Source organism: Rattus norvegicus, chromosome 20 (assembly GCF_036323735.1).
Source record: "Rattus norvegicus strain BN/NHsdMcwi chromosome 20, GRCr8, whole genome shotgun sequence".
NCBI classification, from domain to species: Eukaryota; Metazoa; Chordata; class Mammalia; order Rodentia; family Muridae; genus Rattus; species Rattus norvegicus.
The window spans coordinates 5136674-5154389 of NC_086038.1; the positions used below are offsets into that span (position 1 = coordinate 5136674).

A 17716-nucleotide genomic window follows, 5' to 3' on the forward strand; every position below is an offset into this window, starting at 1 on the left:
AACTGGGGACATGGTGGTGCACGCAGAAAGATCAGAGCTGGAGGTCGTTACTACATGGGGCATTAATTTTTTTTTTTTTATTTTTAAAGCAACCTAGTAGGTTAAGACAAACATTCAAAGCATTGTTTGTAAAAAAAAAAAAAAAACCATTTGGATATATCTAGATGAAGGTGTGAGGTCTGGGTCAGATGTAGAATTCGTGTGATCGTGGGCGCTAGTGAACTGGGACCCCCTGGAGTTCGTCCTTTTATCTACATTCTTGGAGTCTTTATGGACTTTGGTTTATGTGTTTATCTTATGTGTATGGTTTTACTTGCTTGTATGTCTTACACCAGGAGTGTCCCTGGTACCAGAAGAGGCCGGAAAAGGTTGTCACATCCCCTTGGACTGGAGCTACAGATGGTTGTAAGCTGCCCTGTGGGTGCTGGGAATCAAATCCTTGTTCTCCGGAAGAGAAGCCGGTGGTCTTTAACTGCCAAGCCATCTCTTCAGACCCCGATTTTCTTTTTTTAAACGTATTTATTTACTTTTAAATGTGCACTGGTGTTTTGCCTGCATGGGTGTCTGCGTGAGACCATCAGACCCCGCCCCCCCAACTGCAGTTACAGACAGTTGCGAGTTGCCACGTGGTTGCTGAGAATGGAGCCTGGGTCCTCTGGAAGAGCAGGCAGTGCTCTTAACCACTCAGCCATCTGTGCAGCCCATTTTTATTTTTATTTGAGGCAGGTTCTCATGTGCCCTAGGTGAGCCTTGAACTTACTATGTGGCCTTGAACTCACAGTCTTCCTGCCTCTACTTCCCCATTCAAGGCCTGGATAACTACTACCATCAGCTCTAAGGGTCTTGGTAAAAATCCCATGCACGCAAAAGATTCTTCTCTGTGCAGGTCAGCAGCTGTCTCACGGCTGGCGGCTGTCTCCACCCCTCCTGGGTCTCTTCCTGCTTCTGTCTCCAGTCCCCTCCTTCTTTTCTCCCAGGGACAAACGCCCCCATTCCCGCCCCTCAGGAAATAAGGGGGGGACGGGAGGGGAAGGGAACAAACGTGACCAAAGGAGGGGGTGTTGGTGGTGGGGGCGCGCCAGAGCGCGCGCGGGCACTTGGGGCAGCGGGGAGGGGGGGGGTGTCGGTTGTCATTCTTATCTCAGTAGTTCAAACCAAAGCACTAGGAAGCAAACGCCCAGCCTCCGTGGCGCAGAACAGAAAGTAGGCAACTTGGCGAAGAGTTTGAGGGCTGAACTTTGTGAGCAAGGGCTGGCTACGGGAACTTGTTTCAGTGGGCGCTGGGGTGTACTATTAACTAGGGGAGGTAATGCTCACCCCCTCCCAGTATTTATTTATTTTAAAGCAAAGACAGAAAGAGCCAAGAGAAAATGGAGCCAATTCCTCCTGGAGAGGGAGCGGCTGAACTGATTCGGAAGTTGGATCTCTTTGTACACAGGAATGTAGGGAGAGAGGGAGAGAAAAACAAAACAAAACAAAACCACCACCAACAACAACAATAAAAAACAAAACCCAAACCCACCCCATTGCGTCATCCCCCTCCAGTCCAAGCACTTTCTATTGTGCAACAAAAAGACTTTTCATTTTGAGAGAAATGAATCCTGATTTGCAAAGCCAAGGGCTTGAGCGCGCATCCAGGCGCAAGACGGTTCTCAGCTGGGCGCGGTTGCCGCAGGGTGACCGTGGCCAAATTCCCGGTGTGCTCAGCCACGCGTGGGCAGTAGGCTAGGCGGTCTGGGACTCTCCGAGGTTGGAGAGCCCCGAAGTGTACTCTCTGATGGTGGATAGCCATCTAGAGAACGCGCTAGAACCCGGGGGTCGTCCGTGGCACGCTGGGCGCTTTTGGGGGTGCAGCCGTGCACGCGCGCAGTGTAGAAGAGGCCGAGCCCCGGGCGCGGGTGCACGTGGGAGCCGCGGCGGGGGCGGGGCGGGGCGGGGTGTGGCCTCCCCGCCTCCCAGGCGGGATTTGCATGTGTGTGGCGGCCCCAGACTTCCTGCTCCTTCCCAGCTACAGGTACGGGCGGGCCGGGCCGGGCTGGAGGGCTGCGGGCAGGCAGAGACGCAGGCACCTCCTCACCCGGACCCCGGCCGCGCCGCGCCGTTTAGCTCTCCAGTGGCTGCCAGCCCGCCCGGGCCATCCGGATCGTCCAAGTCGCCGGGCTGCGAGGTGGCACTGCGCTCCTTTCCGCCCAGCGCGCCTCAGTCCTCTGCACCGAGCCTGGCAGCTCGCTTCTGGGCGACTTTGCCGCCTCGAGCCCCGGAGGGCCAAAGCCATGAATGAAATGTCCAGCTTTCTTCACATCGGGGACATTGTGTCCCTGTACGCCGAGGGCTCTGTCAACGGCTTCATCAGCACTTTGGGGTGAGTGAGCCTAGGGCAAAGAGGGGGGCATCGGGGCTACAGTACCAGCTGCTTGTCTCCCAGTGTCCGGTCCCTTGCCCCCTTGATAGAGGGCCCGGACAACCCAGTCTCCAGAAGCAAGGGGACGCTAGCACCCCTCTCTTAGAGAAAGGAAGTGCGCTGTTTGCTCAGGTAGTAGTCGGGTGCTCTGAGGAGTTCCAGGAGGCATCAGGGCCCATGAAGCCCGCCACTTCTGGCACACTCCTTTTCTGAACTCCTGGCTAGGGGATTTGCGTGTCCTCTGCAAGTGGTCGTGGGGTGGCGCAGGTGCCTGGTGCCTGAGTTGGAGAGGGCCTGGGTGTGCTTGTCTGGGATTGGGGGTGGAGTGCTAGGGTTGGCTCTGCCTGGAGTCTGGCACTCTAGAGCCCCATCTTGAATCGGTTTATTTATTCATTTGGAGGGGTCGCACCTTTTCACTCTCCTCGTGCACCATCCCCTCGTCAGAGTGTCCCCAGTGCAGGCAGCCCCAGGTCTTGGTCCTCCTCTCTCCGCCCCCCCTCCCCGGTCAATTTCCTGTGTAGCTACTCTGGCGCCCCTGGGTCCCTGGTCCCAGGTTCTCTAAAGCACTTTACAAACATTAATTAATTCTGGCTGTCACCCCCCGGGGTCCAGGCTGGGAATTGATTCTATCCCAGGCTGGTGCCAGGCCTGAAGCTGGGAGAGGTTAGAAAATCCCTATATCTTTTTGGAGAGCTCCTGGGCACCTCCTGCTGCAGGGATGGAGGGAGCGCATAGGCCAGGATCTGGTCTTTTTGCCCCATTTGCAGGTGGGTAGGGTGGTGGTGGCTAATGTCCTCAGGTCTCATCTTTCCAGCACCATCCAGTTGCCCAGAGGGTGACTCCTCTTGGGGGGGGGGGCTTTGGAAGTGTGGCAGGAATTCTCATCATTACAAAGTTAGCCCTGCAGGTGGGAGGCTCCCAGCTCCTTTGCTCTTTCTCCTCTTGGTGGTTGGAATTCAGTGTGCTGAAGGGAGGGGAAACCTCGAGGGCCTCTCTCCTCCCAGCATCCTTCAGGCTCTCCTACCCACCTCCTGGGTCAGATGTAGATTCCTACACACACACACACCCCTCCCCATCAGATTTCTCTTCAGAAGTTACCCAGAGAGAGGGGTGGAGCCACATCTGGGCCAGCATCTTTGCTAGCCTGGCTCAGAGCCTTGCCAGGGCCCTTACTGGGGAGTAACAGGGGAGCTGCTCTGTCAGCATTTCACATGAGGCTGTGGGACAGGGTGTGTGTTGGGGGGAGGGGCAAAGCCAAGGTGGGAGCCCCAGTCCCTGCAACTCTGCAGATCCTTGGAAAAACAGTCACATTTTGTCGACGTGTCTGACTCCGGGCTGAGCACCTTGAGGACTAACAGAGCCAAGGAAAGGATCTAAGGTCCCCTTCCCTGTCCTCAGGCAGGCAGAGTCTCTCTCTCTCTCTCTCTCTCTCTCTCTCTCTCTCTCTCTCTCTCTCAAAGTGTTTCATGTGTACGAGTGTTTTGCTGGCGCATATGTCTGTGTACCATGTGGGCGCTCCGTGGCTGGAGAGACCAGAAGAGCGAATTGGATCTCCTGAGACTGCAGTTACAGAGGGGTGGGCCACCTCGTGGATGTTGGGGATGAAGCCAGGTCCTCTGCAAGAGAAACCAGGGCTCTAAAGCACTGAGCCATGTCTCCAGCTTCTGCTCCCCTGTTCTCAGGGCATTTTCTTCCTCTTGGTCCCGCCCGTCCCCCGCCCGTCCCCCAGCTGCTACTTTTAGTCCATCCGGATCTCAGGGTAGGTCTCAGGGACATCTGAGAGCCCTTGACCCCAGGGTACTCCTTCCTATGTACTCTCCCCCCAAAAATTGGCAGGTGCTTTCCCAGCCTGGCCCCAGTGTGCAGGCCTCTGCCTCCTCATCTTCTCTCACCTCATCTTCTCATGCACCAGAAGTTCAGGTGCATTTCCTGGAACCTCCCCCTGGTCTCTTTACCTTTGCTCCCCTGTGACTCCCTGAGTAAATCTGCCCCACCCCCTGAGACCTGGCCCCAAGTGGCCTCTTTCGAAAAGAGCACAGACCCCACCTTCCAGGGTAGAATTAATCCTGCTTCGGTTTTCATTTTCTGTGACATTTTCAAACTGCTCTCTGGTGCTCTCCAGGCTCTCTGGTGCTCTCCAGGCTATGTGACCTCCCTGTGGGCTCAGCTAATGCTGTGCACTTGCAGCGTTCGTGAGCCAGCTGTGCCCATCCTATACTCAGAGCTGACCATGGAAACTTCCTGCTTTCTGGGAGCTTAGAGTCTTCGAAGAAGGGATTGGCAGTACTCTTACCAGTCCTGAGTTGCTGTATTCCTTAGGAACTTTGTAGATCACACTTTGTAGAGTGGGGTCTGTAATCCCAGTGCTCGGGAGGTGGTGGCCGGCGGACCGCCAATTGAAGGACAGCCTCTGCTATATATGGAGTTGAAGGTTAGCCTGGGCTACAAAGGTGCTTGTCTTCAAAAACAAAACAAACAAACAAACAAACAAACACACAGCAGAAACAAGGCAGACAAACAAACACTAAAAGGTCAAGTTTGGTAGACACCTAGACTCTTAAGAGTCTGCACGCTCAGTCTGACTGACAGAATCTCATGCTTCTTTCTCCTTCCCCGAAGAGCTGGGAGTGGGACCCTGGTTTGAGGCGTATTTGTCAGACAGGTTCCTGTGCACTGAGCTAGACCCGCAGCCTTCCATGCCGAGTTATAAACACAGTCCCCAGAGCCAGAAGCCTGGCTCTGTGAGGCAATTTGCTCCTCTTATTCAAGCTTGTCTGCTCCCACCCCTAACTCTGCTCCCACAGCCTTCCCTGGGGCTGTTGGTGCCCAGGGTCATGACCCCTGGGCCTGGTATGATGGAGGGTCTGGGCCAATTTCAGTGCCCAGTGTCTGGCATTCAGTTAGAGAATTTGTCGAAGTCTCAGTGGGCAGAAGGCTGGCCCAGTTGGGGAGGTGGGAGGTGTAGCAGCTTGGGGTTCGGGGCATGAGCACTTAAGGAGACAGCCAGTCAAAGCCTCCTTGGTAATTAGAGGTCCCGTGAAGATTGTATATTAACTGGGTTGAGAGGCCGGGAGGGGTCTGGGGAGTGGATCCAGCAGGCCCACACCTGTTCTTGGCAGGGAAATGTGGCCACGGCCGGCCTCACCACTCACCCAGGTGGAGGCCTAAGAGCTGGAGCCTCGGGTCACGGAGGAAGAGCGGGGAAGGCTGCTGTGGCTCATGGCCAGCTCTCCCTTACAGGAACGCAGGGTGGGCACGTCAGGTCCCATCTGGTCCCCTGGAGACTTTTTAGTGTTCCCAGAGTAGCTGCAGGCCCCCAGGGATCGAGTTGGGGGCGGGGGTGAACTAAAGTTTTGAAGAGGCATCTGTCAGGGGGACTTTGCCATTAATAGGCCTGGGGTTACATTTGAGGTGTGTGTGTACCCCTAGACCTGGGTCACCCTACCGTGGGGTAGCCAGCCTCTGTCAAGAGGTCCCTTCCTTCCTCCGTCTGTCTGTCCTTACTTAACGTATCTTGGGAGGGCGGGCACTGGAGATGAAGACCCTAAGTATGGGGCAAGCGCGGAAAGCCTCGGGTTCCCAGATGAGGATCCCTGGCCTGGGATCCTCAGGGGCAAACCCTCTGGCTCCTGTTCCATCACCAGCTGAATATTCCCACAACTCTCTCTGCTTCTCAGAGGAACTGCACCCCCTCTCCCTGCTTGGTGGGATCAAACCTAGGGCTCTCTAGTGCGCCCTATGTATCCATATACTCTCTTCTAAAGAAAGATTTAATGCTGGGTGTAGTAACCCATGCCTTTAATCTCAGCACTCAGTAGGCACAGGCAGCCTGGTCTACAGAGCAAGGCCCAGGACAGCCAGGGCTACATAGTGAGTAGTGAGACCCTGTCTAGGAAAAGAAAAGTTTATTGGAGAGAGAGAGAAAGAGAGAGAGAGAGAGAGAGAGAGAGAGAGAGAGAGAGAGAGAGAGAGTGTGTGTGTGTGTGTGTGTGTGTGTGTGTGCGCGCGCGCGCATTTAAGTGCAGGTATCAATGGAGGCCAGAAGGGGGCGCTGGATCCCCCAGTGCTGGAGTTAGAGGTGACTCTGGCTCTAATGTAAGGGCTGTGAACTGAACTGGGGTCCTTTGTAAAGAGCTGTACACAGTTTTAACCGCTGAGCCCCCTCTTCAGCCTCATCCTGTACATTCTCTAAGGTGCTCAAACTGTACCTGGGAATGTCTTGGATATAGGGAATCCTAAAAAAAAAAATTAGCTAAGGATTTGCTAAAATAAGCAAACAAGCAAACAAAACAAAACCAAATCTAGTTCCCAGTTGGGGGTGTGGCCCAGGTCTGCCATCCCAGCTACTCAGGAGACTGGGACAGGAAGCTTATAAGGTCAAGAGCTGTCTGGGCTACAGAGTAAGTTCAAGGGCAACCAAGGTTGGTAACTCGGTGATACTCAAAGTGCAGAGAGGGCTGGGGATGCAGCTGGGTGGAGGAGTGTTTTGGGCTTGCTGAACGCACGCAATGCCCTGAGTCCAGCTCCCAGCCCTGTAGTATGTGTCTCCCAGTTCCAGATACTCAGCTGTGGGAAGCACTGAATATTGTTTTTTAAAGATTTACTTATTTATTATATATGAGTACACTGTAGCCGTCTTCAGACCCACCAGAAGAGGGCATCAGATCCCATTACAGATGGTTGTGAGCCACCATGTGCTTGCTGGGATTTGAACTCAGGACCTCTGGAAGAGCAGTCAGTGCTCTAACCACTGAGCCATCTCTCCAGCCCCAGGTATTGTTTCTGGACTGAGTTCTAGTGTTTTGCACCTGTACCACACAGGAACTCACTGGGTCCCTTTGAGCCTTAATCGAGACCTCATAATTCCTGGATGAGAAAGGAACGGTCCCTCCCTAGCCCCTGCATTCCCCAGACGTATTTGAGACCTGCCCTGGCTTCATTGTGACTTCACTGGAAGGAGGTACACTCGAGTTCTTTAGCCTTAGGTAGTGGGCTAGCCTCAGCTAGTCCCAAGCTTGCAGACTCAGGTTTTGAAAACTTGTATTTTTTTTCCTGGTTTTAAAAAATCAAAAACAAAAACAAAAACAAGCATGTATCCTGGAAGAACTATGAAACAGCTCAAGTAATGTACGCGGTGGTGCTGCTGTGGCTAACCACTGTCCCTTCTGGGCCACCGACCTCGTGAGCTCGCACAGAAGCCATTACAAACAAACCAAGCTGAGCTCCTGTTGGTATCCTGTCTCCTGGACATGTCTGCCCTCTCTCGAGCTGACACCCTGTTGTTATGGTGGCACAGAATCACATGGTAGCAGGCTCTGTGACTCATGAGAGCTCTCCTGGTACCTGCCTGCTATGTGGGCTGCCTGGCAAACTTCACATTTTGCCCTGAGCATCCCAGAGCTCACAAGTCCGGACACCTGTTCAGGTGTCGGGATGGAGATCAAAGGGGAAGGCCTATGTCTTGTCTATCAGCCGGCTCCTAGGTTCACGCCGTGCTTTTTCGGCTGCTGATGGAGGCAGGACTGTGCCACCAAGGGTCTGACCCAGTTCGTGTCACATGTCTAAGAGTGTGCATGGCTGGTGGTAGTGAAAGCCTCCACCCTCTGGGTTGGGTGCAAGGCCACATGGGTGTGATGTCCCCCATGGGGTGACTCGAACAGAGAGAAGGGCCGCATCGGGGTCTGCAGAGGACAAAAATCAGTTTCAGTTTCTGCCTGGAGACTTTAGGGTCTCAGGCTGAGTGCAGCAATTTGGCCTTGAAGAATCCTGCGTTTGTCAGCTGCCCACGCTTGCCTTACCCCACATTCTTGACCTCGAGTCCCCTCCCTAGCTTGGCCCGATGGGTGGCGGCTGGGGTTGGGGGTGGGGAGAGAAGCTGGATTGTAGGGTGGGAACACACCAGCTTTCTGCTCTCAGCTCAGGGGCAGGTTTCTGGGTTTCGATAATCTTGTACACACAGCTGGGATCTGTGTGGATGTCCACTTCCAGCCCTGCCCTGTAGACTCACAACATCGATTGTACAGCAGGGGCCCCTCCCTGGAGCAGGGGCTGGGGGAGGGGGAGGAAGGGGCCGAGGTCTGAGGGAGGGAGAAGAATTTCTTCTGTTTCATCTCTGGGAGGGGTGTGTGAGCCCCATCCCTCCCCCCCCCCCAACCCCCTGCCGAGCGGGCAGGCTGACTAGCCCTGGGCCAGGCCACTAAGCATTGGCACTCGAGCCTCCCAACACCCAAGAGCCTGGGATAGGAACCAGATAGGAACCAGACAGAGGAAGCTGCAGGGCCCGCAGGAGAGGAGTTGGTGGGTGCAGGAGTGAGGTCGGCTGTTGCCCCCCTCCCCCCAGTGGTGGAGTGTTGGAGGGCATTGGCTGAGTATCACCCTCATTACTGAGGCTTGCCCTTGGGGTGACAGGAGGGACAGGAGAGGCTTTCGGCGTGCAGGTGGGCAGAACCGAGGGGCAGCAAACACAAATCTCGGCCCCAGCTGGAGCAGGTGTTTATTTGATTAGCAAATCTCGTCCCTCATCTCTCTGTCAGCCAGCTGGCCACTGGCCCTTCCTCCTGCCTTTGCGGCAACCGGTCTCCAGGTGTCCAATAGGAGACTCTTGGCGACATGGGTCAGGAGAAGGAGAATCAAATATGTCTCGGGGTGATGATAGTAGTGACGGGGATGGCTGTGGTCGCAGACCTGTCAATGACTACAGTCTCTGCTGTCCCTTGAAACCCTCACTAGCAGCCGAGGATTACCTACCTTTCAGGAAAAGCCATCTGTATGGCCTGAGGAGTGGGGGCTCGATTGGGTAGAGTGCTTAGCTGGCATGCATCAAGACCTGCGTCCATCCCCAGCACCCTATAAAATAGGGGGTGGCGGTCTGCACCTACAGACCTGGCACTCGTGAGACAGAGTAGACAGATTATGAGTTCTAGGTCAGCCTCAGCTGCGTGGCTAGTCTGTGTCACAAGAGACCCCGTCTCAAACAAACAAAAACACCCAAATCCATCTGCATGCATGTTTAATCCCAGCACTCAGGAGGCAGAAGCAGGTGGATCTCTGTGAGTTCCAGGCCAGCCAAGGCTACACGGTGAGATCATTTCTCGAAAGAAAGAAGCAAGCATACGGACTCCCGCAGTGCTAACAGTGCCCTGACACCCAGCATCCTACATTCTCAGCCTGTAGTCCAATGGCCTCCTGGTGCCTTGGACTTCACGGTCCCAACACGGCCAGCGTTTGGCCTCTGAAGCCTTGTATTTACTCAAGCCAAGGGCTTGTTCCCTGCTTCCGCTTTCCCACTTGATGGTCAGTCCCCAGCGTCTGTTTCGAGAGCTCCATGTCACTCACTCAGTTTCTGTGAGAATTCTGAGGTACTGTGGAGGTGGGGTGCTGCCCTGCTGAGGTTCCTCGCTTTGGTTACTGTGCTAATGGGTTGAGCGGAGCATTGCGTCTGAGTGACGGGTCGCAGGCTAGGATGGAGGGCTTAGGGCCTGAGGTGTGGGCAGCGTACGCAGAAGCCCTAACAACAGGCCCTGTGGCTAGCCTGCACTACACAGCACAGGATGGAGGCGGGTTGGGGATCCTAGCAGGAGGAGCTTGCTCTAGAAAACCTTGAAGTCTCCCCTGAAATGCTCAAGGAGTCTATGCCCCAAGACCTTGGTCTAAGAGAGGAAGGCTGCATCCCAGGCCCTCTCCTGCCTTGTGATTCCTTCTTTCCCACCTCTCCAACCTCCCCAAGCCCCTGTAACTCCTCCCTCTGGTCTTAGAGTGCCTACTGTTGGAGGTGGGCTTCCTCGGGGTCTCTGGCTGTAGAGGGCTAGCCTGGGACCCAGGTTGAGGTCAGGAGACTGGGCTGGGAACCACCACCATGCGTGTGTGTGTACTCTTTTTTTTTTTTTTTTCTTTTTTTTTCTTTTTTCTTTTTTTTTCGGAGCTGGGGACCGAACCCAGGGCCTTGCGCTTCCTAGGTAAGCGCTCTACCACTGAGCTAAATCCCCAGCCCCATGTGTACTCTTGTGTGCAGGACTGGTTATAGTTCTCTTTCCCGGGTCCCCTGTGGATGGAGGGGGACTCTTGGGGGGGTTTCCCTTTGTCCTATGCTAGTGGTGGCTGAGCAGGTTGGCGTAGGCTTTAAGTCAGGTTCCTCAGAACTCACTGCCCTGCTTTCTAATCTAGAGCCTTGCCTTCTTATCTAATCTCCTGTGCCAGCTCCAACCTACCCTGCTCGCTGCTTTCCCATGGCTCTACCTGGGTCTCAAAGTCCACCGTGTGCCAAATGGGCCACGTAGGTCCCAGGACGCAGCCTTCCCCTCTTAGACCAAGGTCTTGGGGCATAGACTCCTTGAGCACTTCAGGGGAGACTTAATGGCTTTCTAGAGGTTCCTTGCTTGGGCTCCTCCTGCCAGGATCCCTTACCCCTCCATCCTGCTCTGTGTAGTTCAGGCCTGTGTGTCCCAGTGGATGGCAGGCTACCCACAGGGCCTGTCGTTAGGGTTTCTGTATGGCCGGGGCCTGGTGGGCAGGTGTATAAGATCTGGTACCCTGAGCATTCAGCAGGGTGGGTGAGAGCTCCCCGAGGGTAGATCACACCCAGTACATCATGGATCTCACAGAAGCTTTGTTAGGCCTGACTGTGTGAGGGCCAGCATGTGTCTGACTAGCTGTGGGGCCCGGGTGGCTCCCACCTTTGGGTGAGGCTCTGGAGAGCAGATGAGGGGAACTTGACAGTAAGATGAGACTGCGGGTAGGACTTCGGGCAGAGGGAGCCTTGGAGTTAGTTGGCTTGGGTTCTGATGCTGGGCGTGCACCCATGGCTGTCCACCTAAGGCAGGAGGGGGATGCTACACCCAGAGATGCAGTACCACCGGGTGGGGAGGAGTAGGGCTGCCTCTGTGGGTTTCCACCCACCCTGGGCATCTGGCCCAGACCCAGTATCCTTGCTGTAGCAGCTGAGGTAGGCTGGGGCGGGCGAGGCTGTGCACACCTTCCTTGGTGATAGTGGGCGGTTGGATGCAGGAGGAGTTTCACTTTGCCACTGGGTTGGGTCTGTGGAACCAAGGCCCAGCTGGCAATCTAGGGACACTTTTCTAGGCTGTCACCATAACTCACCTGTCTGGTGTCTTCAGGCCTGCTCTGGACCCCAGTTTCCCGGGCAGCCCATCTGATAAGGTCTTACCCATTACCTGCTGATGGCATCCACCCCCACCCCCTCCTACCTCCTCAGGTCACATAGCATGACCTGGGCTGTTTCAGTCGTAATGCTCAGGAACAGTGGAAGGGAGGCTTGAGAGATGCGTTAGGGTACCCCAAATCCTGTAGACACTCTTTAAGTAAGAGGAGCATGGCTAGAGCGGAGAGACTGCTCAGCAGTGGTAAAGAAGGGAGTATTGCTTTTGTAGAGGACAGAGGAGGAGAACTTAGTTTGCAGCATGAGCACAGAGAGGCTCACAACCCCCTCCAGAGCTTAATGCATCCTATGGGCCCCATGAGCACCTGCACACGGGACATATGCTTACCATACACATGGGTTTATTACTTCTCTCTCCTCTCTCTCCTCTCTCTCCTCTCTCTCCTCTCTCTCCTCTCTCTCCTCTCTCTCCTCTCTCCTCTCTTCTTTCCTCTTCTCTCCTCTCCCCTCCTCTCCTCTCCCCTCCTCTCCTCTCCCCTCCTCTCCTCTCCCCTCCTCCTCCTCCCTTGTCCTCCTCTCCTCCTCCTCTTCCTCCCCTCCCTTTCTCTCTCTCTCTCTCTCTCTCTCTCTCTCTCTCTCTCTTTCGGTTTTTTGAGACAGGGTTTCTCTGTGTTTATCCCTGGCTGTCCTGGAACTCACTCTGTAGACCAGGCTGGCCTCAAAGTCACAGAGATCCACCGCCTCTGCCTCCTGAGTGCTGGGAGCAAAGACGTGCACCACCACTACCTGACATTTTTATTCTTTTTCAGTACTTACTGTCATGTGTACAGATGTTTGCCCTTGTATGTCTTCACTTGCACGCCTGATGCCTGTGGAGGCCAGAAGAGGGCATTGGATACTTTGGGATTGGAGGTACAGATGGTTGTGAGCCACTATGTGGGAGCCGGGAATCAAACCCAGGTCCTCTGGAAGAGCAGCCACTGAGCCATCTCTCCTCTCGAGGGTGGGTTCTTACTCAGGAGCAACCCCGAAGGTCCCCTTTCCCCTTTTCTGTCTCCATGGCCTTGGGGGGCAGCTCCTCCAGGGCCCTGTAGTAGTAGGCTGCAGTTCTCTGGGCTGCTTTTCTCTGCACGTGAGCGGCTCTGGTTCCTCTCTGAGCAGTTTCATGTGACGTCCCTGCTTTGAAGACCCTAGGCTCTGTGTGGGCATGGGTGTCAGAAGCTTACCCAGTGAGGAGGACAGGAACCGATAGAGACCAGGCTGACTCGTGTGGGCTGGACAAACCCATGTGTGTACATGGCCTGTAGGAGTGACCTGGTCTTAGGGGATGCTGGGCAGGGTCCTGGGTTTTACTGAGGAAAGGAACTCCAATCTTTCCTTCCCTCCCTTCCTACAAGGCCTTGTGTACTGGCCAAGAGTAGGCAGTGGGGAATGCTTCTGTATCTTCCTCTGTTCTGTGACTTTCACATTTCCTGAAGGTTCTAGTACCCTTGGCAGGGACTTTTGGAAGCCCTGGTCAGTGTCCCTCCCCTCCCCTTCCCTCCCCTCCCCTCCCCTCCCCCGGCCCAATGGCTGTATCCCCTTCTGGCTTTGCTGAGAGCCTGCCAGCTGGTCCGATTCATGGATGTCTTGCAGGAAATTCTGTGCATTTATCCAAGACCTCAGCGCCCCCGGGTTCTTGCACACTTGGTCTCTGACCTTTCCCGACCTAAATCCAGACGAAACCCACCACCACCGTCCCACCCGATGCGTGCGCAGTATCTTTCTGCTGTTGCCATTCTCAGCGCACGAGGTGTCTTTTCAATGAGGCTTTAACTCCCTGAGTCAGGGACCCTGTCTTTCTGTCTCCTGCTCGTCTCTCCACAGCTGGTAGAACAAATTATTTCACCTGCTCAGTATGCGTTCTGTGCGGCCTGCTCTGCAGGTCCGGGCAAAGCACACACCCCCATCCTTACCGGATCTACACACACGTCTGCCGCTGTAGCGAGCCGGCAGGTCGGAACCAGAACAAAGCAGCCTGCCACAAAGCAGGGCACAGATTATATTGTTTATTTATGGGGTAGCCCTGTATCGTGTAGCCCGGGCTGGCCTTCAACTTCCTATGTAGTGAGGGATAACCTCGAACTCCTGGCCCTCTGCCTCTATTTCCCAAGAAGTGGAATTAGGTGTGTGCCACGAAACCTGGCTAGAGTTCTGGTTTTTTTTGTGTTTTTAAATTTATTTATTCACTTATTATATATAAATACACTGTAGCTGTCTTCAGACACACCAGAAGAGGACATCGGATCCCATTACAGATGGTTGTGAGCCACCATGTAGTGGCTGGGATTTGAACTCAGGACCTCTGGAAGAGCAGTCAGTGCTCTTAACCACTGAGCCATCTCTCCAGCCTCTGGCTAAAGTTTTAAAAGGAATGGGTCTTCTGTGGGCATGGGTCCTTTGAGCTGAGATTTGCAGGAAGTGAGGGTGCCTGGAAACAGAGGAAGAGGGTCCTAGGACAGGAAGAGGCAGGGAGAAAGTCCCTAGGAGCTTCGAGGATGCTGCAGGAGGCTGTACGGTGGAACCAGAGTGGGCCTGGAGAAAGTCAGAAACACGCATGTTCCTGCGGAGGTGGGCACAGTTTGAGGAAGCTGATTCTCCTACCATGTTTGTCCTGCGCATCCAACCCGGGTGGTCAAGCGTGGTGGCTGACACCTTTGTGCACTGAGCCATCTTGCTTCCTCTTCCCGTTTACGAGACGGTTCTGGGGACTTCTGAGCAGACAGGACCTCTCTGTGTAGCCCTGACTGTCCTGGAACTCATTCTGTAGGCTGGGCTGGTTTCGAACTCAGAGATCTGCCTGCCTCTGCCTCTTGGGAGCTGGGACTTTAAGCACGAGTCACCACGCCTAAACTCCGCTTTGCTTTCCTTTGGGGCCAGTTTGTGATGCTGACGATGGGGCCCAGGACCTCTGTATGCTAATTAGGTGTACCCCAAACCTCGATTTCCCTTGGATCTGTAGGGAACAGGCTAACTGGGGAGGAGGCAGGGGAGAGGCCACGACAAGGCGGTTACTGGTGTTCTGGCCTGGGATGGTGCCAGAAGTGATGAGCGAAGGCTAGATTCTGCTTTCATCATTGTCTGAGGCAGGTTCTCACGTAGCCCAGGCTGACCCAAAATTCACTGCATAGCAGAGGATGACCCAATCCTGATCCCCCTACATCCATGCGTGTGCTGGGATTGCAGACATACACGGCCGTGCCCAGTTGACTCAGTGCCGGGTTGAACCCAGGCATGCTGGGCAAGTTCTCTGCCTACTGAGCTACCCCTCCCCCAGTCCTCTCCACCCACGGAGACAGGGTCTCTTCTCTCCCCCCACCCCGTTCTTTTTTTCGGAGCTGGGGACCGAACCCAGGGCCTTGCGCTTCCTAGGCAAGTGCTCTACCACTGAGCTAAATCCCCAACCCCGACAGGGTCTCTTCTTATGGGCTAGCCTTGACCCTGCCCATAAGAAGGGGGAGGAGGGGGCCTGAGGATTAATGTGAAGTTTTAGCCAAAGTGTTTGTAATAGTGGGGTTGTCATGGACTGGGTGGGGACCGCATGAGGACCACTCGGGAAGCCAGCTGTGCTGACACTCCATTAACTTCTGAAGAGCCCATCCTTGGGGTGTAGGAGTTACCTGGGAACATTAGTAGCCCTCTGGGGTTGTTCCAGTGGCCAGGATGACTTGTGACAGGTGTGCAGATGGGGAGGGAGAGAGATCAGGAGGCCGGGAGGTTGAGGAGGGTGTGGCCCCTCCTCCACCTGTCACTGTCCAGGTCTCTGAAGCCCCCTGCTAGCACTCACTGGTCAGCCGGCCTTCGAAGCCCAGCCCTGTGATGTTAACCTTTCCGGGCTCTGGCTACCTGCTTGCAAAATGGAAAACAATAGCAAAGTGGTTTTAGCAAATTAAATAGTGTCTGCAAACATCAGGCAGCCTTCCAGTTCCTCAGGCCACCAGCGGGGTGGCCTACGTCCCAACTGAGCTCCAATGCCATCTGTGTGGAGTTAGTGCTAGACAACAATGACATAGGCCGAGGGCCCTGCCTCCCACCCTGGGTGCCAGTCACCAGCCTCTGGATTTATTGACTGACAGAAGCTGTGGATTCAGGGACCCTGTAACATGAGACACCTGCTACAAACGGCTCACACAACTCAGCAGGACTAACTACTGTGGCCAGTGAGACAGCTTAACTGGTACACACACACATGCACACACACATGCACACACACATGCACACACAGTACATGCGCACACACACATGCACACACACTCACACACACGTACATGCACACACACATGTACACACATACTCACGCACATGCACACAATGCACACACATGCACACACACACGCACACATATACACACATGCATGCACACATACACATGCACACACACTCACATACACATACATGCACGCACACACATACATGCGCGCGCACACACACACACACATACACACACGTGCATTTGTGGTTTGTGGCTGAGCGGTGTTTTGCAGTCATCACCAGGTACAGTGACCACACCTAGAGAGATGAGAAGGCCTAGGGATGCTGGGGTCAACTGGAGGCTTCGCCAGGATCCTGAGGTCACTGAGAGAGTCGGTGGAGGTCACATGTTAAGACCTTGTTAGCCAACGCAAGGAGTGCAGAAGTAGCGTGGGCTTTGATACTTGCTTCGTGAGGCCAGAGAGCCATGTAGGGTTTATATGCAGTCTTCTCCTTGGTGAAATGTCGCCAACGGCTAGTTCTTGGGTTGGGAGGCAGGAATTCAGGAACAGGTGCTGCACAGGGCTGAGCTTAGAGCTGCTCTTGATAGTGGTTCCTCGTCATTGATCCTGGAGACTGGGGTGGAGAGCTTGAAACACGGATGGACGGATGGATAGGTGGATGGACCAATGGATGTGGGTGGATGGATGGGTGGGTTCACGGATGAGTAGATATGTGGATGCAGGGATGGATGCATGGATGGGTAGGTGCAGATATAAAGGATAGATTGATTGATCGATTGATCGATACCTGGGTGGATATATGGGCAGGTGGACACTTGAATGGACGGGGAAGGTGAGGATGGGGGACATGGACAGACGCCCTCCAGGGATTCAGTCCCCAGCCATGACTAGAAGGAATTTCAGACCCTAGCTTGGGTCCTGGTTGAGTCTGGGAAGTATGAGGCTTATTATCCCATCTGTCGGTTTGTCCATCCGTCTGTCAGTCTGTCTGCCTGTAGTCTCTCATCCAATTTGCTGTTCCCTGCCCCGAGGTATGTGAGTCTCTTCCTGGCCTCTAACCCGGCTGCTCTGTCTCCTAGGCTGGTGGATGACCGTTGTGTGGTGGAGCCTGCAGCTGGGGACCTGGACAACCCCCCCAAGAAGTTCCGAGGTAAGACCTCCACTCCAGCTGTGAGCATCCCTCGTGGGCGGGCCGAAGGGTCCTGGACCTGGGTTCTGTTGACCCCAGTCTGTCTGAGACCACCCTCTGCAGTCTGTGTTGACCTGGGCGCCTACTGCATTGGCTTGGCGTTGGCGGTACATTTCTGCTTTTCCTTCTAAGGCCACACCCCCTTCCCGGGCACACCCACTTCTGGCCAGGGGCCTAATCTTTCCCGAATTCCCTGCCGCTCACACCACTCACAGGGCTTTCTTTGTCTGTATGACTGTCTCTGTCTCTCTGTCTCTCTGTCTCTTTCTCTCTCAAAGGGGAAGCCAGTCGCTCCAGGCATAGCCGCTGCGTCCTGTGACCTGGTCAAGCCTTATCGTCCCTCAAGGGGCCTTCTCTCCTCCATAGTAATGGTCTTCGTAGCCCTGGCAGTGACAGGGTTGGACTCAGGGATAACCTGGTTGTTCTTGGGCCAAGTAAGGGATTACCTACAAGGACTGAGGCTGACATGCGCCAGACAGCTGGTGCCTGGGCGTGGCGGGAGCAGGCAGGAACACGCCAGCGTGACGCCACCGGGTCTGCAGAGTGGTTGCTCTTCTGGGACAGGCTAGTGGAAGACGTCATCAACCTAAATGCAGGGCAGGGGTGGGTTGCACCGTTTGGGGACTTGCAGCTGGGGGCGCCTAGCCCGCAGAGGGCCCTCAGCAGCGCCCTCAGCAGCTCTTCTCCACGAATGCTTCCATCACTGCTGTGTCAGGACTCTAAGTCGACGTCATGGGTTGAGGTGTGCCTCAGCGGGG

At 54.8% G+C, this 17716-nt stretch overlaps 1 protein-coding gene across 2 annotated transcripts in view; it reads left to right on the forward strand.

The window, feature by feature from the left end:
• Positions 1 to 1879: 1879 nt before the first annotated feature.
• Itpr3 (inositol 1,4,5-trisphosphate receptor, type 3) overlaps positions 1880 to 17716 on the forward strand; it is a 65637-nt gene continuing 49800 nt past the window's right edge. The window contains exons 1-3 of one of the 2 annotated variants that reach the window (XM_063278985.1): positions 1880 to 2014; positions 2107 to 2362; positions 16849 to 16919. In XM_063278985.1, coding sequence (XP_063135055.1) covers positions 2274 to 2362; positions 16849 to 16919 — 160 coding nt within the window. In that variant the 5' untranslated portion in view covers positions 1880 to 2014; positions 2107 to 2273. Of the gene's footprint in view, positions 2015 to 2106; positions 2363 to 16848; positions 16920 to 17716 lie in introns of those variants that run through there. The other variant, NM_013138.2, reaches the window with a different exon arrangement.